This window comes from Rhopilema esculentum, chromosome 21 (genome assembly GCF_057945365.1).
Source record: "Rhopilema esculentum isolate cy_ngs chromosome 21, ASM5794536v1, whole genome shotgun sequence".
NCBI lineage: Eukaryota > Metazoa > Cnidaria > Scyphozoa > Rhizostomeae > Rhizostomatidae > Rhopilema > Rhopilema esculentum.
This window is the reverse complement of record NC_142835.1, coordinates 3,055,887-3,073,030: the sequence shown is the minus strand read 5'-3', so window position 1 is coordinate 3,073,030 and position 17,144 is coordinate 3,055,887. Positions and strand designations below refer to the sequence as shown.

Genomic DNA, 17,144 nt, shown 5'->3' with positions numbered 1-17,144 from the left:
ACCGAAATTTATTATCGAGACTAGAATTCTGGACCCCAATCCCTCTTTCTGTCAAAACTTTTGTACAAAGTCTGAAGAATTCTTTTAAAATGAGACCGTCAATTGAAATGGTGCATTTGATTCTATCATAAATAGTATACCACCTCAATATTGCGAGTATATTTCTTATCCCATGCCCCCTTTTTGGAATTCATTCCCGACAGTCCTGCATGGTATCAGAAGTGTTTGAAGTTGGAGGGGTATTTGTTACAAAGAACGTAGCTCTACGACATTTTTCAGAGAAAGATCACTTGTGAAAGGGGTATTCTTCACACAGATGGGCAGACTAGCAGTGGTGTTGTGTTATCAAAACATGTTCAAAAAAAAGGCAAAAGTAGAAATTTGGCAATTTTCGGCATCAACGAAGGGGGCTGAGCCCCCTGAGCCCCCTAGCTCTACACCCCTGCAGACTAGCATTTCCTCACCTAAATTCTTTGTGAACTGTAAGGATGTTGTCTTTGTATCTTATTTTGGCTGATATCCGAATAAAGGGTACCGAAATGGCTTCATACAGCAACAACAACAAAGGAAGTTGCTGAGAAAAGTTAACAAAAGTCAGTAGCCGTCCATTGTATCAACCGATCAACAGAAAACCACAACTTTGTTCTTTGGAAACTAAAAGCCATTCAGGAACTAGCCTTTTTTACTTTCGAAATCAGGAATGTCTCTGAGGTAGGTTCAAGCGATCTTTTCAATTGGCCATTGTTTTACTAACGACTGACCTGTATAAAAGTATCATTGATGTAAAGTACCCACAAATGCCAGATCGCTCCTGTTGTACGAATTCATTTGATGATTCACTCTTACTTCAGTTATTTTGATTTGGTAACCTTACAAAACCTTAGACAGTGACTGACATTCGAACAAAGCAGTAAAGTGAAGTTCACCCAACGGAGCCGATGAAAAGAATTAGCTTATCAAAGTACATGGACTATGGCCTCACAAAGGAATTTTCTGGAATATAGGAGGAGGGAGAATGAAAATCATATCATTTCAAAGGACTAGCGCTATCTATTACTTATCATTCTGCAACCCGTGAAGTTTTAAAAATAAAAAAGAAGTTAGCAGCTTTTGTGACGTAATCAGTTATCCGAAAGGGACGCCGAAACACATTGGGGTAATGGGTTAGGGGGGGATTGGGGGTTGGAGGTATCTTTCGAAAAATTGGCAAACTTGTATGTTATTTTCCCCCTTGTCTTTTATGTCACTACCTGAATATCATTGTTCAGCAGAAAAGTAAGGGATCTGTATCACCCTGCCCCCTGGCTCCGGCATGCCTGGAAGATGCAAATAGATTTTAAGCGTGTCAAGCATTTCAATGTGTCGGGCTACGTAGAAAGTCAAACATCGTCATGGGGCTTTCTTTCAAACGCAAAGTATTGATGACATATTTATGAAACAAGCTCTTCAGACAAGACATCTCGCGTTGTTTAAGTTCCTTTGCAGCTTTTCCTGAAAAGTGGTTCTATAGAATTAAGCTGATAGTCCCCACTAAAGTCCTAGGGTCAGCTCGTGGAACCGAAATGGGTCCACCTCAACCTTAAGAGTTAGCTTGCCTTGATACAGCATTCACGTGAAACACACATTGTTTCTATATCAAAAAAAGCATGTCAACCAAGCAATTTTAGAGCATATCATAAACAAACATATATATCACCCAATGAAATTAAACCCTTGTCGCTTCTTTAAATGCTAGTGAAAACGTCAGTTTAAAGAAATGTTCACTTTCAGTATCAATACGAAACGTCAACAAGAAGTTAACCTAGGATCCCCCTAGGCGAATAAGGTGGAGCTAAACAGTTTTGTGCCAAATAAAGCGAATATAGTCCTTGGATTTATACTTGAGATTATGAATTTCACAGATTCCTCATAATTTCCGATCAGTTCTCTAGGACGTTTTGGTTGCGTTGCCATGCTTGTTTTCTATGGAACTATTTAGTTACAGTTGGAAACGCGGCTGATCAATTCAATGTGAGAGTTCCGTTCTTTTTCGATCTTGAATAAACGCATCTTCTTTTAATTCCGTTCCTTAGTTCCTCATCTAATTTTTCTTCAACGTAATAGCGAGGAACAATGAAAGCAAATAGTTCTGTTCTTTTTACTTAAGTGTAAATGGGCTCCTACTGTCTGTCTGATCTACCAATGACCATACTCCCAGCGATTATCTAGCGATTTAGACGATAATCTGTGTTGAACGATATGTCCCAGCAGCTCAGTGTTTTTCTTCCCCTTCCAATGACTTTTTCTCCCAGATAAGCAATCTCTTTGGCAAGGAAACTCCCATATCAAGCATTGCATGGTCTAAATAAACTTTGAGAATTAATGGGGGCTAAGCATCCACTGCCCCTTCCCTTCCTGTTTCAACGATCCGGTTATCTGTAGTATATCTTCTACCTAACTCTTGCGAAGGAGGTCCTCCGCGAAGGTTAAATCCGCAAGCAGGCTATCGTCTCAGCCTATCTTTAAAAACATGCCCGTCAGAAGGCTTTTTTGATAATTCCTCAATGGCATTTAACGTTTCTACGAAAGATATCATACTGTGTAATGGTTATGCATTCCCTGGTACCCAAACCAAAAAGATTAATTTAATACAGAGGAAAAGGTGTGACGTAAATCTGTCATCTTAGACAAAAATCTCTTTCTAAAACCAAAGATTAGTTTCAAACTTTCGAAAGAGGAACCTCAAGCTTTGAATGAAAATTGAAAAAGAAAAGCTAAAAGTATCCATACCAGCAGGTGACTCGAGAGAATATCACATGTAAGACCAATTGATATATTATATTGTATAAAATTTAATTACATTGCATCAAGCGATCACAAGAAGAAAAATCTGACGAACAATAATGGAAATCTATAATTAATCTAAACAATTTTAATTTTATCGAGTAAAATGTTCTATCTTAAACGTATTCCAACTTAGCTAGATAACTACCACCCAACTTTAGCCAAGGCAACAGTCCTAGAATTATCGATACAACAAGAATAATCGATAAAAACATTTTTTATGTACAGGATGAGGATCGAATCATCAACTATGGATGTCATTCTGAATACACCAACTGGTCTTTAAAATGTTGTGATCAAATACTACAATAAACTTTCCCACCAACCTGTCTACAAGATCTGTCAAGATTCGCTAAGAAGATCAAACTGCTGTCATTGTTTTAGATTTAATGGAAAAATGCTTATGATGAAAATGAAGTCAATGATGGGCTCTGCATATTTGCATGTCGCACAGCACAAAACGAGAGCGTATCACCCATAAAGGCAATACCCTCTCTCGCTATGGTGCTATACATTGGCTAATGGAAACTCTCTTTAAAGACGTTAGTGTTGCCTTGGCTGAGAAATGCAGTGGCAAAATATTTCCGTCATACAAGCACAAAACTAAGAAAATAATAAAGCAAAGAAAATTCGGTTGGGTGCTAAGAATGAAAATATGGTGTCAGGCTTGCAAATCAAACGAATTTTAATGAAACTTTAATGGAACTAAATAATAAATAAAAAAATTAACCATCCAAATTACGTGATGTTTAACTTATTTCTTAATTGACTCTAATTTAGCTACAATTCTATTACAGTATCTAAGATCCAAAGACAGCCCCAATGAAAAATCACAATAGGAGTCATTTTATGAACACTTTCTAAAGTAAATTGGCCATAGCAGAATTGTTTGACGGATGGTGGTCCATTTGACAGAGTTAAGAGTTGGAAAGCTCCTTAGAGCCAAACTTCAATTCCTTCCAAAGAATTTCTTAAAACTTCAAATTCTCAATATTTTATGCTTGAAGGAAGCTTGACCAACCAACCGAATCAGGCAAGATGCATTCAAAGCTAATCAGAATCAAAAGATGGTAAATATTGATTTGATTCGTACTGCAATGCTGAAATGAAAGTCAACGTTATGGAAATCGATGATGTCTCTATAAAAGCCAAAGATTTGGGTCCGAAAGTCAAAGATTTATCTTCGAAAGCCAACGATTTCTCCTTGTGATCTTTCAGTTGCATATTCTAAATTTCTCGTAGGTAGAGTATTTTGTTCTAAGTTAAACTACTTTCCAAAAGAAAGAGCATTAAGAATCCATCTGTCTGAATTCAGTCATGTGCTATTTTGTATTATGAAGAGCGTCATTTCGCCATAAAGAAAATAGGATCGATCAAAGTGAATACAATAAATTGATCTATTACCGATAGTTGTCACTTGACTGTAACCCTTAACAAACAAATGACAGTGCATAAAAACAGTTTTAATTATTATACCAAGTTAATGAAGATCAGACGCAGCTATTGAAGATCAGACGAGTTTCATAAATACACTGCAGAAAATACTGGATACCTAGGATCAAGAAATCGAATTTTCTTATGGTTCTGCTTGGCGCATACTTAATTTTCCAAGCTACATGATATGATATTATCTATGTGCAATGATCATGCCTATGTGAGTTGTCATTGGTTGTCTGGACTTCGATCTAACAGCAGCAGGGTTTCTTTGATTAGTTACGGAAAAATCTGGTCACTGCACATGAAGCTTGGTCTTTTAAATTCTGTATATTCTATATTTGGCTAGTAAGGACGTATTGCAAGCGAGGCCTAATGGATAGCATAGATCGTCGCATTGAGCACTTGCGGTTGTAAATCATTGCATCTCTCCAGGTAATTGGAAAAAACTAAAAATCTACCAATGAGCAGCAGGTCATCATACACTTAGAGGTAAATAATGAAGTCAAAGATCAAGGGTCAAAAGCGAGGAAATGGCGTCTGAGTAAACATCAAATCTGATCCCTGGCAAACGAGAACGTACCATTACTCGAAAACGTGCCTAAAATTAAGTTATATGATTGAAAAAGTACAATAAATCAAACCCTTGCAATAAAATACCCACTTTCTAAACAGCTGTCCATTTCATGTAAGTATCTCCATTCTCAAAGCCGAGGCATCAAGCTGTACTCTCGAGCCATCTCCAAGATCAGACGATTCATCCTCTAAGCTACCACGGCCTTTCGACGGGGACTCCTTCCTCTGAGACACTGCGTTTTGCTCCATAGTGACATTCAATAGTTCGTCATCGTCTATTATCTGTAGATGAACAAAATCTTAATTGTTCACCCAGAATGCAATTGGAAAAAGAGATCATTATCACATATCTCAGTTGAAGCATTAACAATATTCAATTTAGTTGGATGAATAATTTTAATAACAGAAAAACATATGAAAATGCAGCATAAGATTTCATCAAACAGCTAAAAAAATGCAACACAAAAAAATGATCAAAAAGGTTAGTCTACTTATTCTTCGCCACAACAAACGATCGAAAATACGTTTGAACTATGTCAAAGTGATTTGGATCCGGATTTTTTTGCATTTCCTTCGTTTTTTTCTAGTGACGAACTGGATTCACTGACCATAGCTGTGATTCTTGGTGAGCATTGCTCGCACTTATCAAAAAAGCTATCATTGAAAAAGCTTCAATTTCACGTATACAAGAAGGAGGACAAAATATCAGGCCCTCTAAACCATACATCTATAAAACAGGAAACAAAACAGTACGATCGTCCTCCTTACATACGATGACTAAAAAATTCGCATTGCACCGACAGACAATGACAGGGAGGGAGAAGGCAGGCATCTCTTCTCTGTAGCGGTGCAATGGATACCATGGGTATTATCGTGCGAGAATGGCTCAGTTGTTATGGTGGCTGACTATAGACCCAAATGTCGCTGACTCGAGCCCCTGATATGACTAAACTTCAACACAGTGAGTGAGGGGAGTCGTCACGTTTCTGTATTGCCAGGCGTGTGAATCAAGGACCAGGAAGCACAGTTTCTCAGTGTTCAAAAATTACCTCCAGATGCAAGGTAGCAAAACAATACAAAGGTGCTTTTCCAAGTGAAGTAATTTTAAAAAAATCACAGTGTTCTCAGCGACAGTTGTACAGGCTAATTGGAGATTATTCCAGCTGGTTGCGAGTCTGTTTACATTTAAGCAACCTTCTATCCAAAGCAAGCACACCTGTCCTTTAAAGGTGTATTTTCCGCTTAAGTCGACAAATCAGCTGAGTTGAACTTCTCAACGTATGATCGCACATTTGTAGCGAAGAGAAAATTGGGCCTTGCAGATGTATAGTGGGCGTAAATCTGTAGATGTTCACAGTCAACGTGAGAAAGAGTCACAACAAGGTCAATAATTAGGTTTTTTGAAAATATTGATGATTAAAATGATGATGAAACGGTATGATTGCTTGCAGTCGTTAAATTACGTGAACTGTGTTCTTAAATTTTTTGCTCCTTTTTAAAAAATGTAGATTTTATTACTGAAGAGGCACCAAATGACTCTTCATTTGACATCTCTACACTATCGAAACAGCAATATCTTGCACTTTTCAGTGCTGATACTCACTCCATCTCTTGTTGGAATCACCCATCATTTGTGGAAACCACACTATCGTTGGTGGGAATCACTGGCGGTTCGTCTATTTTGTAGCTAATGCAAAAATCACGTGCTGATTCTTCGGGTGAAAAATTCTCAACTTTTCTAATACTTCCAACAGAGCTACGACTCTTTGCTGCATTAAAATTTCAGAAGGACACCAGAATCTTTGATGTCGTGGTCTTTTTCAAAACAAATGCTTCGTACAACGATAAGATAACTAGGGGCCACATAGATAGATAACCAATCTTACAGAAACAAAGGAAGACAATTTCGAAAAACAGGGAACAAACTTTGAAAAAGTGTTCAAAATAGGAAAAGCAGGAAAAGGGCGGGCTCCAATCGATGAAGAAGTTTGATTTTGGTTTCTCATTTATTAATGTAAATATGTACTCGACAAAGAAGGACAGGAATGAATGAACAGCCATTCATTTGAATAATCTGATCCAAATACTGAGAAGACTTGGTTGAAGTACTGTTGGAGGGTTTGCAAAGGGTGAGAATATCTGCTTTAATGGAAACAAAGAAAAGTTGTCAAATTTATCAGTTATGAAAATACTAAGAGCGAGAGATGATTCAGAACAATCGCAACCACTAGCTGTGAAAAAGCTGCTGCAAACACGGTGATTCGATGATAACAATGATACATTTGATCATTGTGATTCATGTTGATTCTTATAGCGTTGATTATTGATGACTTACGATTGCCAATGCACGAATGATGATGATGACTGATGAAAGAATGATTAACGATAATAATGTTTCTTAAATAGCGTTTACTCGGACAATATAAACCGAGCAACTGAGGCTGCATGTTATGGGTGTGAAGAAAAGTTCTGTTTAACAGATTTTAGGAACTGAGACACTAGTTATGTCAATTAGCCAGTGTTTCGTTGTCGTTACTTCCCTCGACATCGTTTTATGAATAATTCACGATCTTCCAGTTCTTCTGAGAAAATATTGTCAGATAAGTGGGCGGAATACCCACTGATGAACAACCATGCTTACGAAATCACACAGCAACTCCTTCATCTTCCAACCTTCCGCAATAAGCAAGAATTCTCAAGGGAATTCGCCAACTGCGGACCAGGAGTAAGATTCTGTAGCAAGGAGGCGCTTTGGATTCAGCTGCGATAATGACCATGTCTTGCTATAGAAAGTTTGACTTAAAGCTTCCGCAAACTTCTTCTGCTGGGGAAGAAACTATAAGCTTGTGATGAAATTCTTCTTCAACAAACAGCCAGCAGGGTATGGTTGGAAAATATGAAAAAGAAGATGTCAGATATAGGTTGCATTAAATTATGCATGACAAGGAAATGGGTTGATTGAAAAAAGATTGGTTGGGCGTTGTTTAGACTAGCAATAGGAAACTATATAGGGAAAATATTTATCCAATAATCAATTGATAAATGTATTACGTCGTTAATTTCTCATCTTACTAGTTATTGCTTAAAGGACAAGTGACACACTTTTCACCATATCTTTTCTTTTCATTAACTTATAGATCATCTTTTAGAAGTAAGTTTATCCTGGTTTGGAACAAAAAATTCTAATCAGGGGGCGCAGGGGGCGCGATTTTGCTTTTTATCACGTGACCCTATGACGTACATTGTGATAACTCAGAATTTTCCTGTAATTGATAGAGAGTTTACGAAACACGACGCGACAGGTCCAGACGAACTGTATTCGTTTACAAGCGTGCTGTAAACGTTAATATTGCACTCTATACCAGTAGCAGCAATAACAAATTATCACAATCTACGTCACGGTGTCACGTGCTTCATTTCCCGCCATAATTTCAAATGGGTTTTTAAGTGGGAAAATGAAATCAGAAAGGAAAAATATTTCAACAACACTCTCATACAGCATTTTACTTTAAGTTAAAAGGAAAAAGAAATTTGGCGCCAAAAGCGTGTCATTTGTCCTTTAAGTAAGAAATTCGAAAATTACACAGAAAAACAGGAACATATCATACTTTTGATAAAAGAATTTGTATGATATATTTCCACTTTCCCGTGCTATTTTCAAATGTTACAGTACTAAAGGTTTATTTGTAAATACTATATTAAGAAATGTCCTGCAGGTTTAAAATCAAAATAGGCTAAGAATTCTGACGATTATTCATGACTAAAGTGACTTTTCTCACAATGTAAGCTTAGGAATAAAACTGAAAGCTAAATCATGAATTACAATCAATTGGTAAAAACTTTTTGGGGGGTACAACATTTAATTTTTTTTTTGCTTTTTCTTAAGTAATCTCCCTCCAGAGTTCAATGCATTAGTATAAAAAATGTTTCCTGACTAAGCTTCTAGTTCAAAGACTTCTAATACCGTAATGCCTCAAATAAGCGCCCAGGCGTTTATTTAATTTTCAAGGCTCCAGGGTGGGCGCTTATTCAAGGGGGCGCTTAATAGAGGGGGCGCTTATTTAAAAAGTAGATTTGGGTGCAAATTGTGTTGTTCATTAATCGTTCTTGTTGAATTGCCTTCCAATTATGTTTTCGTTGAAAATTCGAATAAGCGCCCATTTCTGAAGGTTGAAGGATTAGCGCTTATTCAATAACTTCACCTCTAGGGTGGGCGCTTATTCTAGGGGGGCTCTTATTCGAGGGGGCGCTTGTTCGAGGCATTACGGTATGGCTAGAACTACGCAAAAATTAAAGATTTGTTGATATGGGCAACGACATAAACACTAGTTTTTGGCTTAAAAATAAACGGATTTATGTTTTGAACTTATGGTTTAAATCACCTCCAATTTTTCTCTGGAACCTTAAAATAATAACACATGTTCAAAATTAAGTACATACATACTGAATGAATGTTCTATACAAATCTTTTTTCAAAAACTTACAGCCGTTCATGTGATCGAAACAAGTGGACACTTTGCAGGTTTCACGTAGCAACAGGTCCTTTCTTGTCTTTGACATTAAGTTAATCAGATACAGCTCAAGAAACGATCGCTCAAGAATTTGATTTTTGGAACCTTTTAAACCGAAATGATTTTTTCTGTTAATTGAAGGACTCACGCTAGGCAATATAGAAAAGCTGATTATACGAGGGGATAATGACAGTTTAATTTTTCACAATCTAAACTTCTTAATTCCATAAAGTTAAGACTTAGGGCCCGTGATAACGGAGTCAAACTAATCCGTTTTTGCCTTGCGTTCACACTACTCTGCTATGAAAACGGAGTCGTTTGAAAACGCTAATGAAAACGGATACTTTCGAATACAGTGCGTATTGAATACGTTCCGTTTTCAGTGTGAACACCAAAAACGGAGACATTTGAATACGCTAACATCGGCAACAAATTACGTGTTTTGTAGCACATCAAATCTAAAAAATTTTGAAATTGCGAATTCACAATGGACTGGTAGCTGTTACAACAAAGTTTTTCACGATTTACTTTTATTTAATTTCATTTATAATGACGCCAATTTTTTGAGGATTCGTGAACGCCTCTTTCCAAAAATGAGGCCACCAACAGCGTTTTTGTTGGAGTAGTGTGAACACCTATCGTATTCACAGCGTATTCATATGAAAACGGGTTAGTGTTAACGGACATCGTTTTCATCAACGAAAACGGAGCAAAACGAATATGGAGTAGTGTTAACGTAGCCTTAGGCTACAAATATAAAAAATATCAAAATATATCAAAATAACAAAATATAAAAACAAAACACTCCATATACTCTAAATTAATGATTTGAAAATTGAGCTTTCAGCAAAATTACAACTTCTTAAAAATACATTTTTATAACAAACCAAAATAAACAGATAAATAAGGGAAGGACTGACTCACAGCTGTATTGTCGTTCTGCTCCTCCTTAGTGCCGGACAAACACTTTAAGAATGGCTGACAGCATTTCGGAAAGGCTTCATGAATCGGTCGGCCAGTATTAGTGAATAGCGGTTTCATATACCTTTGTGAAGTCAAGGATTTTCAAACAAAAACAAAGCTCTGGCGAGGGCCTTCTAACCTAGCAAATAGCTAGGTTACACTTTCATACGCAAAAGTGCAGAATTAAAGGTGCTTAAACATCGCTATTAAATTCATTCATTAAATTAAAGTTAACCTAAACATGAATTAGGTTAACTACATTTCTTAGAGATTCCAAGGTACAGTCAGGATTCAGACTAGTGCGGGTAGTGATGCATTCGGCATCACCTTTGGTAAAGCTAGATAGCTAATCCACCGTTCGACTGTTTTCATCTTAAATCTAAATTTTTACAGCATTTCCAGCACAATTATTCATGAAATCCTTCACTTGTTGCTCCTTATTTGATTTGAGAATAAATTCGCTTCGTTGGCACTCGTCTTAAAGTCTCAAATTCAATTTTAATTTTCTATCGTGTATATATTCTACATCAGCGTTGTTAAACTTAATTACCAAAATTAAAATGCTAAATAAACAAATTTTTAAGACTAAACAAAGAAACATCAAAGAGTACGCATTGATAAGATAAATAGTAATTGGAGATAGGAGATTATCAATTATAAGAATGAAGTTTATAAAAATATTAAGGCTAAAAATTGCTTAAATCCAAGAACAAATTACGAATTATAGCTGGCTAGATAAATATTTTAATACTGTTTATCTGTATATTCTTATAATTCTAACTTCAGCAAGATTTCAAATTAGAGCAACACAACGAAAAAGTCAGAAAAATCTTTTTGAATCTGTTCCAACTATTCTAAATTGGGGGCTTCATAAATTCTTCCTCTTTTCCATTTCCTAAGAAAATTTACCCATGGAATCGTTCAAGAATTAACGAAGAATATATCTATGTTCGAAATTTAAAATCTGAAAAAGTGTCAAGGCAAATCTGCAAGATAAATATGAACAAAAAGGATACTTTTCATCGAATCTCCTCCACATCCTTACAAGTGGTGACCGTTCATATGGAATCTGGCCTGCGTTCGGTCCACTTGTATCCTACGTGTAAAGAAATGATTATTGTAGCGCATTTATGATTGAGAAAACATTGTATTAACCTTACGTTGCCGACTGGATACGTATCAATAGATCTATTGTGTAGTCCAACCAAAGGGAAATTTAAATGGAAATGCGTAAGGACATGGTGACTTTAAACGCTTTGAACTTCCCCGTGTCTACAACGCTTATGTATTGAATGTACTCCACAGGCACCGCGGAGCGTTGAGAAAAGTGGGGGGTCTAAAGAAAGTTTCCCCAGCTCCCCTGCTCCGCGGTCCCTGCTCCAGCAGAATTTTGTTTGAATGAAAGAATCATGCTAGATAGAAAAGATCCTGTCCAGACTTAAAATTCTAACAGCCATCAATGATATTGAGGACCATAATATAAAACATTGTAAAGAGAGGTAAATATAAGAAACAGTGTTAAAGAAGCTGAAATTGGTGCCTTTCGAATCTGTATGTCTCGAATCCACGTGTTAGGAAGCTTTTGGAATTCGTGTGTTCGTTCGAACAGGAATCAAACAAAGACTGGAAAACGTGATTCCAATCTGTGTTCTTGATGAACTACCTAATCTAGTTCAAAAAATATCGCAAGCGTGTACAGTTATCAGAAGCGAAGACCCCTAAAATCGAACTGGAAACTGCCAAAACACGTCCTCACAAGAACCATTATCAATAAATTAATTAAAGTACAGAAGAGAAATTGCGAAATTGGCCAGCTTAAAACGTGTCTTCGGGCAGATAAATCTCTTAATGCGGTTGAAAGACCTTAAATATGACACCTTGGCGAACAGCTAAATAGGTTTCTCGCAGATCGTATTATCAAATGAAGTTACAATAGAAACACTCTTCGATAGCACTAAATTCGTACCAAATAACAGCCGATTCGCTGAGCAAGTAGATGGATATTTGCAAAATTAGGTGCTATTTACATTTGAAACGGAAAATCAATTCATAAAAATTCCAAATCTTTTCAGTTAAAGCCTGATAGTAATTAGCAATAGAAATTGCAGTCACGTAAAAATTGAGGTTCATGCGTGAAATTCAAGCAAGATTAGAGGCTTACATGCATGCTTTTAATACAAAAATGCATAAACAAGACAGGTATGTCAGCCAGCAGAGCAATCAATCTCAAATAACGCTAATCAAAAAAGACCCTAACTTTAAGAAGAAATAATCTGTGGTGGAAAAAGTATTTAGTCTGTGGTTTCTGAAAAATCTTCGTCATTTTACACGCCTTGATTGAAGGACACAACGGACACACCTCGACAGCGGACACAACTCAGTAAAGGACATACCTCAACAACGGATACACCTCAACAACGGACACATCTCAACAACGGACACAACTCAACAAAGGATACACCTCAACAACGGATACACCTCAACAACGGACACATCTCAACGAAGGATACACCTCAACAACCGACACACCTTAACAACGGACACATTTCAACAACGGACACACCTTAACAACGGACACACCACAACAACGGACACACTGCAATAACGGACACACCTCAACAACGGACACACCTTAACAACGGACACATGTTAACAACGGACACACCTCAACAGGGGACAAGCCTCGAAAAACGGACACACCTCGAAAAACGGAGATGCCTCGAAAAACAGACACATCTCAACAGGGAACATACCCCAACAAAGGAAACATCCCTACAATGAACAATTTAATTCTCTTAATAAGAACTGCAAAATACTTTCAAAAACCCGATATAATTGTGGGTTTTATATAAATACAAAGTGGCAAGGGCAGTTTGAGACAAATGAATATCAAAAATATAATAGACCTGTGGTTTTGGAGATATTGAAATTATAGGAGCATTTAGGATATTGAAAGATTCCAGAAAACTTGCAAGAATATTATGCTAATGTTTCCAATGAATTTGGAGTTGGTTTCCTTGTTACACATTGTAAAATGTAACATGTGAGACGAGTTTCGTCCACTGATTTTGAAGTATGCTGAAATTTAAGAACATCTCGATACATACCGGAGTGAAATCTTTCTTTAATTCTTCTTCAGGATCCACCCCAACCCTAGAGAGAAATTCAGATATCTGTTAAAGTTTTCTGCTACCAAAACATAAATCAAGTATTTGCTTCCCGAAAGTTTCGAGGGCTTATGCCGTGACTGTTGCCACCCCCATCCCCCCGTTCGAAAATTGGACAGATTTGTAGGGAGGATTTGCAATGAAAATTTACATATTTCCTACGTTCATGAAAGAATAGGCCTTTGCTCCCCACCACGACCCCCTGAGCTCATAACGGATCATATGGAGTTAGTCATTCCAATCTTTGTGTTAAATAATGGAGTATGAATTTAAATAGAGAATGAGTTGTAGCCTGCAGCAGTTGACAAATGTTGTGAACGGCATTTTCTTTGTATCCTATTAGGATACCGATGGCGATAATCAGAAACACCTCATTAAAGCTGCAATTGTTGCAGACTGAATCTTGAATCTAAAAATAGCACGGCTTTTGCAATGTACGAAGAATGTGGAGGAATGGTACTTCGATATTATGAATTGGCGATGTGGACAAAACTGATGATGATGATGATTGATGATGATTGTTGATGATTGATGATGATTATGATTATGATGATGATTGATGATTATGATTATGATGATGATGATTGATGATGATGATTATGATGACGACGATGACAATGATGACGACAACGAAGATTCCAAATGTATTAAAAGTCTGAACTTTTCTAGATGCGCTTCCAGTCTGTTTCCCAGACAACTAAGAACCTTTATGCTCTATGAGATTGCGATTCACAGACTTAAAATACCTAAAAAACGGTGGCACGAGCTATGACTCGCCAAGATTACAGAACTCATTTATTGGGGCTCTGTGAGTGGAACCTAACTGGGAATCTGTTTTTTTATTTGACGAAGGACATTTTTTGCTTGATAACATAACACGAATAATTATTCTTATTCGGTTGCTTTTTCAAAATGCGTTTCGCAGATTTACACTTTCTTGATAAACAGCGGGGAATGCTATGACGCAGTAAGTTTACCAAACCCAGATCTTTGAATTCCACTATCAACCTTTGCAAGAAGGAGAAATCGATGCGTGCCTAACGATCCCTAACGACCCGCGCTGACAAAACGGTTCCAGCATAATGATCTCGCGGCAGTGCAATTACTTGATTACGAAGGGGAATCTTTCGTACGTAATTGTGAGCAGCAAAACTTTTGATTTCGTAAACTTCCTAGTTGCGAGTGCAAAGATTTCTTCAACTCAACTATTTGATGAAGAAATGTAGTCACAGATCCCAAGATTATTAATTGGTCATTTTCGTAACTGTTGGTCTGACCTCAGACTTTTAACAAATTTCCATTGTTTCTATGTTTTTCCTACACCAAACTACCTTATCCAACGGGGTCTGAAGAATTTCGAATGAATTTTGGATCAACCCCAGAGAAAATTGAAAAGTCCCTGCAAGCATTTTGTGACAATTTCGCAAAGCCTGGAAATCTTTCACCGACTTTGCAAAACTTGCGAAAAACTAAACAGATTTGAAACACTTACAATATATTTTCCACGACTCATGCATGAAAGTTGATTCTTGCAGAAACTCGTGAAAAGTGAAATCGCATATTGCCGCACTTTCTTTTGTATCCTACATAGCAAATTGCAAATTATACGTCTAATTACGTTGACGCTTGACAGGATGAAAGCACCATTCTCGATTACGAGAAGTTTCTGATCTATTCTGGCTACCGTTCAACATGCACGTGCAGAACCAATTTTAACTGCACAACGTCACGTGCAAATCTAAAGGTGATTGGTCGAATCTAAGAGGATGACCACAAAGGGGATCTCAGGCTAGCAGCCGAACCCAATTTAATAGCACGATTATAGACCTAAGTGTCGATTAGCGAACCTCAATTGCCCACTTAATCGGGAAACTCACGATTCTCGATTGTTCGTTTGGGAAAATTGGGAAAATCCTTTGATTTTGGAATTCTATGCCTGCATTGTTTCGATTGTCTCCCGCCTTTGAATTCGGCTTCTATATTTCCATTGTTGAACTCATCAAAATGCCGATCCATTGTTACACAATTGGCAACAATTCTACATATATATATATATATATATATGGATGCCCATCGAGCCGAGCAAAATCCCCCCTTCATGTACTCATTCTTCGTACATAAAAATAGCACGGCTTTTGCAATGTACGAAGAATGTGGAGGAATGGTACTTCGATATTATGAATTGGCGATGTGGACAAAACTGATGATGATGATGATTGATGATGATGATGATTATGATTATGATGATGATTGATGATTATGATGATGATGATGATTGATGATGATGATTATGATGACGACGATGACAATGATGACGACAACGAAGATTCTAAATGTATTAAAAGTCTGAACTTTTCTAGATGCGCTTCCAGTCTGTTTCCCAGACAACTAAGAACCTTTATGCTCTATTAGATTGCGATTCACAGACTTAAAATACCTAAAAAACGGTGGCACGAGCTAGGACTCGCCAAGATTACAGAACTCATTTATTGGGGCTCTGTGAGTGGAACCTAACTGGGAATCTGTTTTTTTATTTGACGAAGGACATTTTTTGCTTGATAACATAACACGAATAATTATTCTTATTCGGTTGCTTTTTCAAAATGCGTTTCGCAGATTTACACTTTCTTGATAAACAGCGGGGAATGCTATGACGCAGTAAGTTTACCAAACCCAGATCTTTGAATTCCACTATCAACCTTTGCAAGAAGGAGAAATCGATGCGTGCCTAACGATCCCTAACGACCCGCGCTGACAAAGCGGTTCCAGCATAATGATCTCGCGGCAGTGCAATTACTTGATTACGAAGGGGAATCTTTCGTACGTAATTGTGAGCAGCCAAACTTTTAATTTCGTAAACTTCCTAGTTGCGAGTGCAAAGATTTCTTCAACTCGGCAATTCAACTATTTGATGAAGAAATGTAGTCACAGATCCCAAGATTATTAATTGATTATTCCCGTAACTGTTGGTCTGACCTCACACGATCCAAATTTCTATTTTTGTTACGTTATTCCTGCACCAAACTATCTTATCCAACATGTTGACCCTTTCTTTTAAAAAAATATGGGGTCTGAAAAATTTCGAATGAATTTTTGATCAACCCCAGAGAAAATTGAAAAGTCCCTGCAAGCATTTTGTGACAATTTCGCAAAGCCTGGAAATCTTCGAATAACTTTCACCGACTTTGCAAAACTTGCGAAAAACTAAACAGATTTGAAACACTTACAATATATTTTCCACGACTCATGCATGAAAGTTAATTCTTGCAGAAACTCGTGAAATCGCATATTGCCGCACTTTCTTTTGTATCCTACATAGCAAATTGCAAATTATACGTCTAATTACGTTGACGCTTGACAGGATGAAAGCACCATTCTCGATTACGAGAAGTTTCTGATCTATTCTGGCTACCGTTCAACATGCACGTGCAGAACCAATTTTAACTGCATAACGTCACGTGCAAATCTAAAGGTGATTGGTCGAATCTAAGAGGATGACCACAAAGGGGATCTCAGGCTAGCAGCCGAACCCAATTTAATAGCACGATTATAGACCTAAGTGTCGATTAGCGAACCTCAATTGCCCACTTAATCGGGAAACTCACGATTCTCGATTGTTCGTTTGGGAAAATTGGGAAAATCCTTTGATTTTGGAATTCTATGCCTGCAT

The 17,144-nt window shown here is 37.2% G+C and overlaps 1 protein-coding gene and 1 long non-coding RNA gene across 2 annotated transcripts in view; one reads left to right on the top strand and one right to left on the bottom strand.

Annotated features, from left to right (window-relative positions):
- The first annotated feature begins 416 nt into the window (after nucleotides 1-416).
- LOC148957570 (uncharacterized) lies at nucleotides 417-5,862 on the top strand. Its single transcript, XR_016145192.1, has 2 exons — nucleotides 417-711; nucleotides 3,052-5,862. It is a non-coding gene; the product is annotated as an uncharacterized LOC148957570 (long non-coding RNA).
- The window catches only part of LOC135684419 (sodium/hydrogen exchanger 9), a 35,356-nt gene continuing 21,010 nt past the window's right edge, over nucleotides 2,799-17,144 (bottom strand). The window contains exons 13-16 of the mRNA XM_065199978.2: nucleotides 13,415-13,460; nucleotides 11,324-11,403; nucleotides 10,269-10,389; nucleotides 2,799-5,115 (exon numbers count right to left, since the gene is read on the bottom strand). Coding sequence (XP_065056050.2) covers nucleotides 4,942-5,115; nucleotides 10,269-10,389; nucleotides 11,324-11,403; nucleotides 13,415-13,460 — 421 coding nt within the window. The 3' untranslated portion in view covers nucleotides 2,799-4,941. The remainder of the gene's footprint in view (nucleotides 5,116-10,268; nucleotides 10,390-11,323; nucleotides 11,404-13,414; nucleotides 13,461-17,144) is intronic.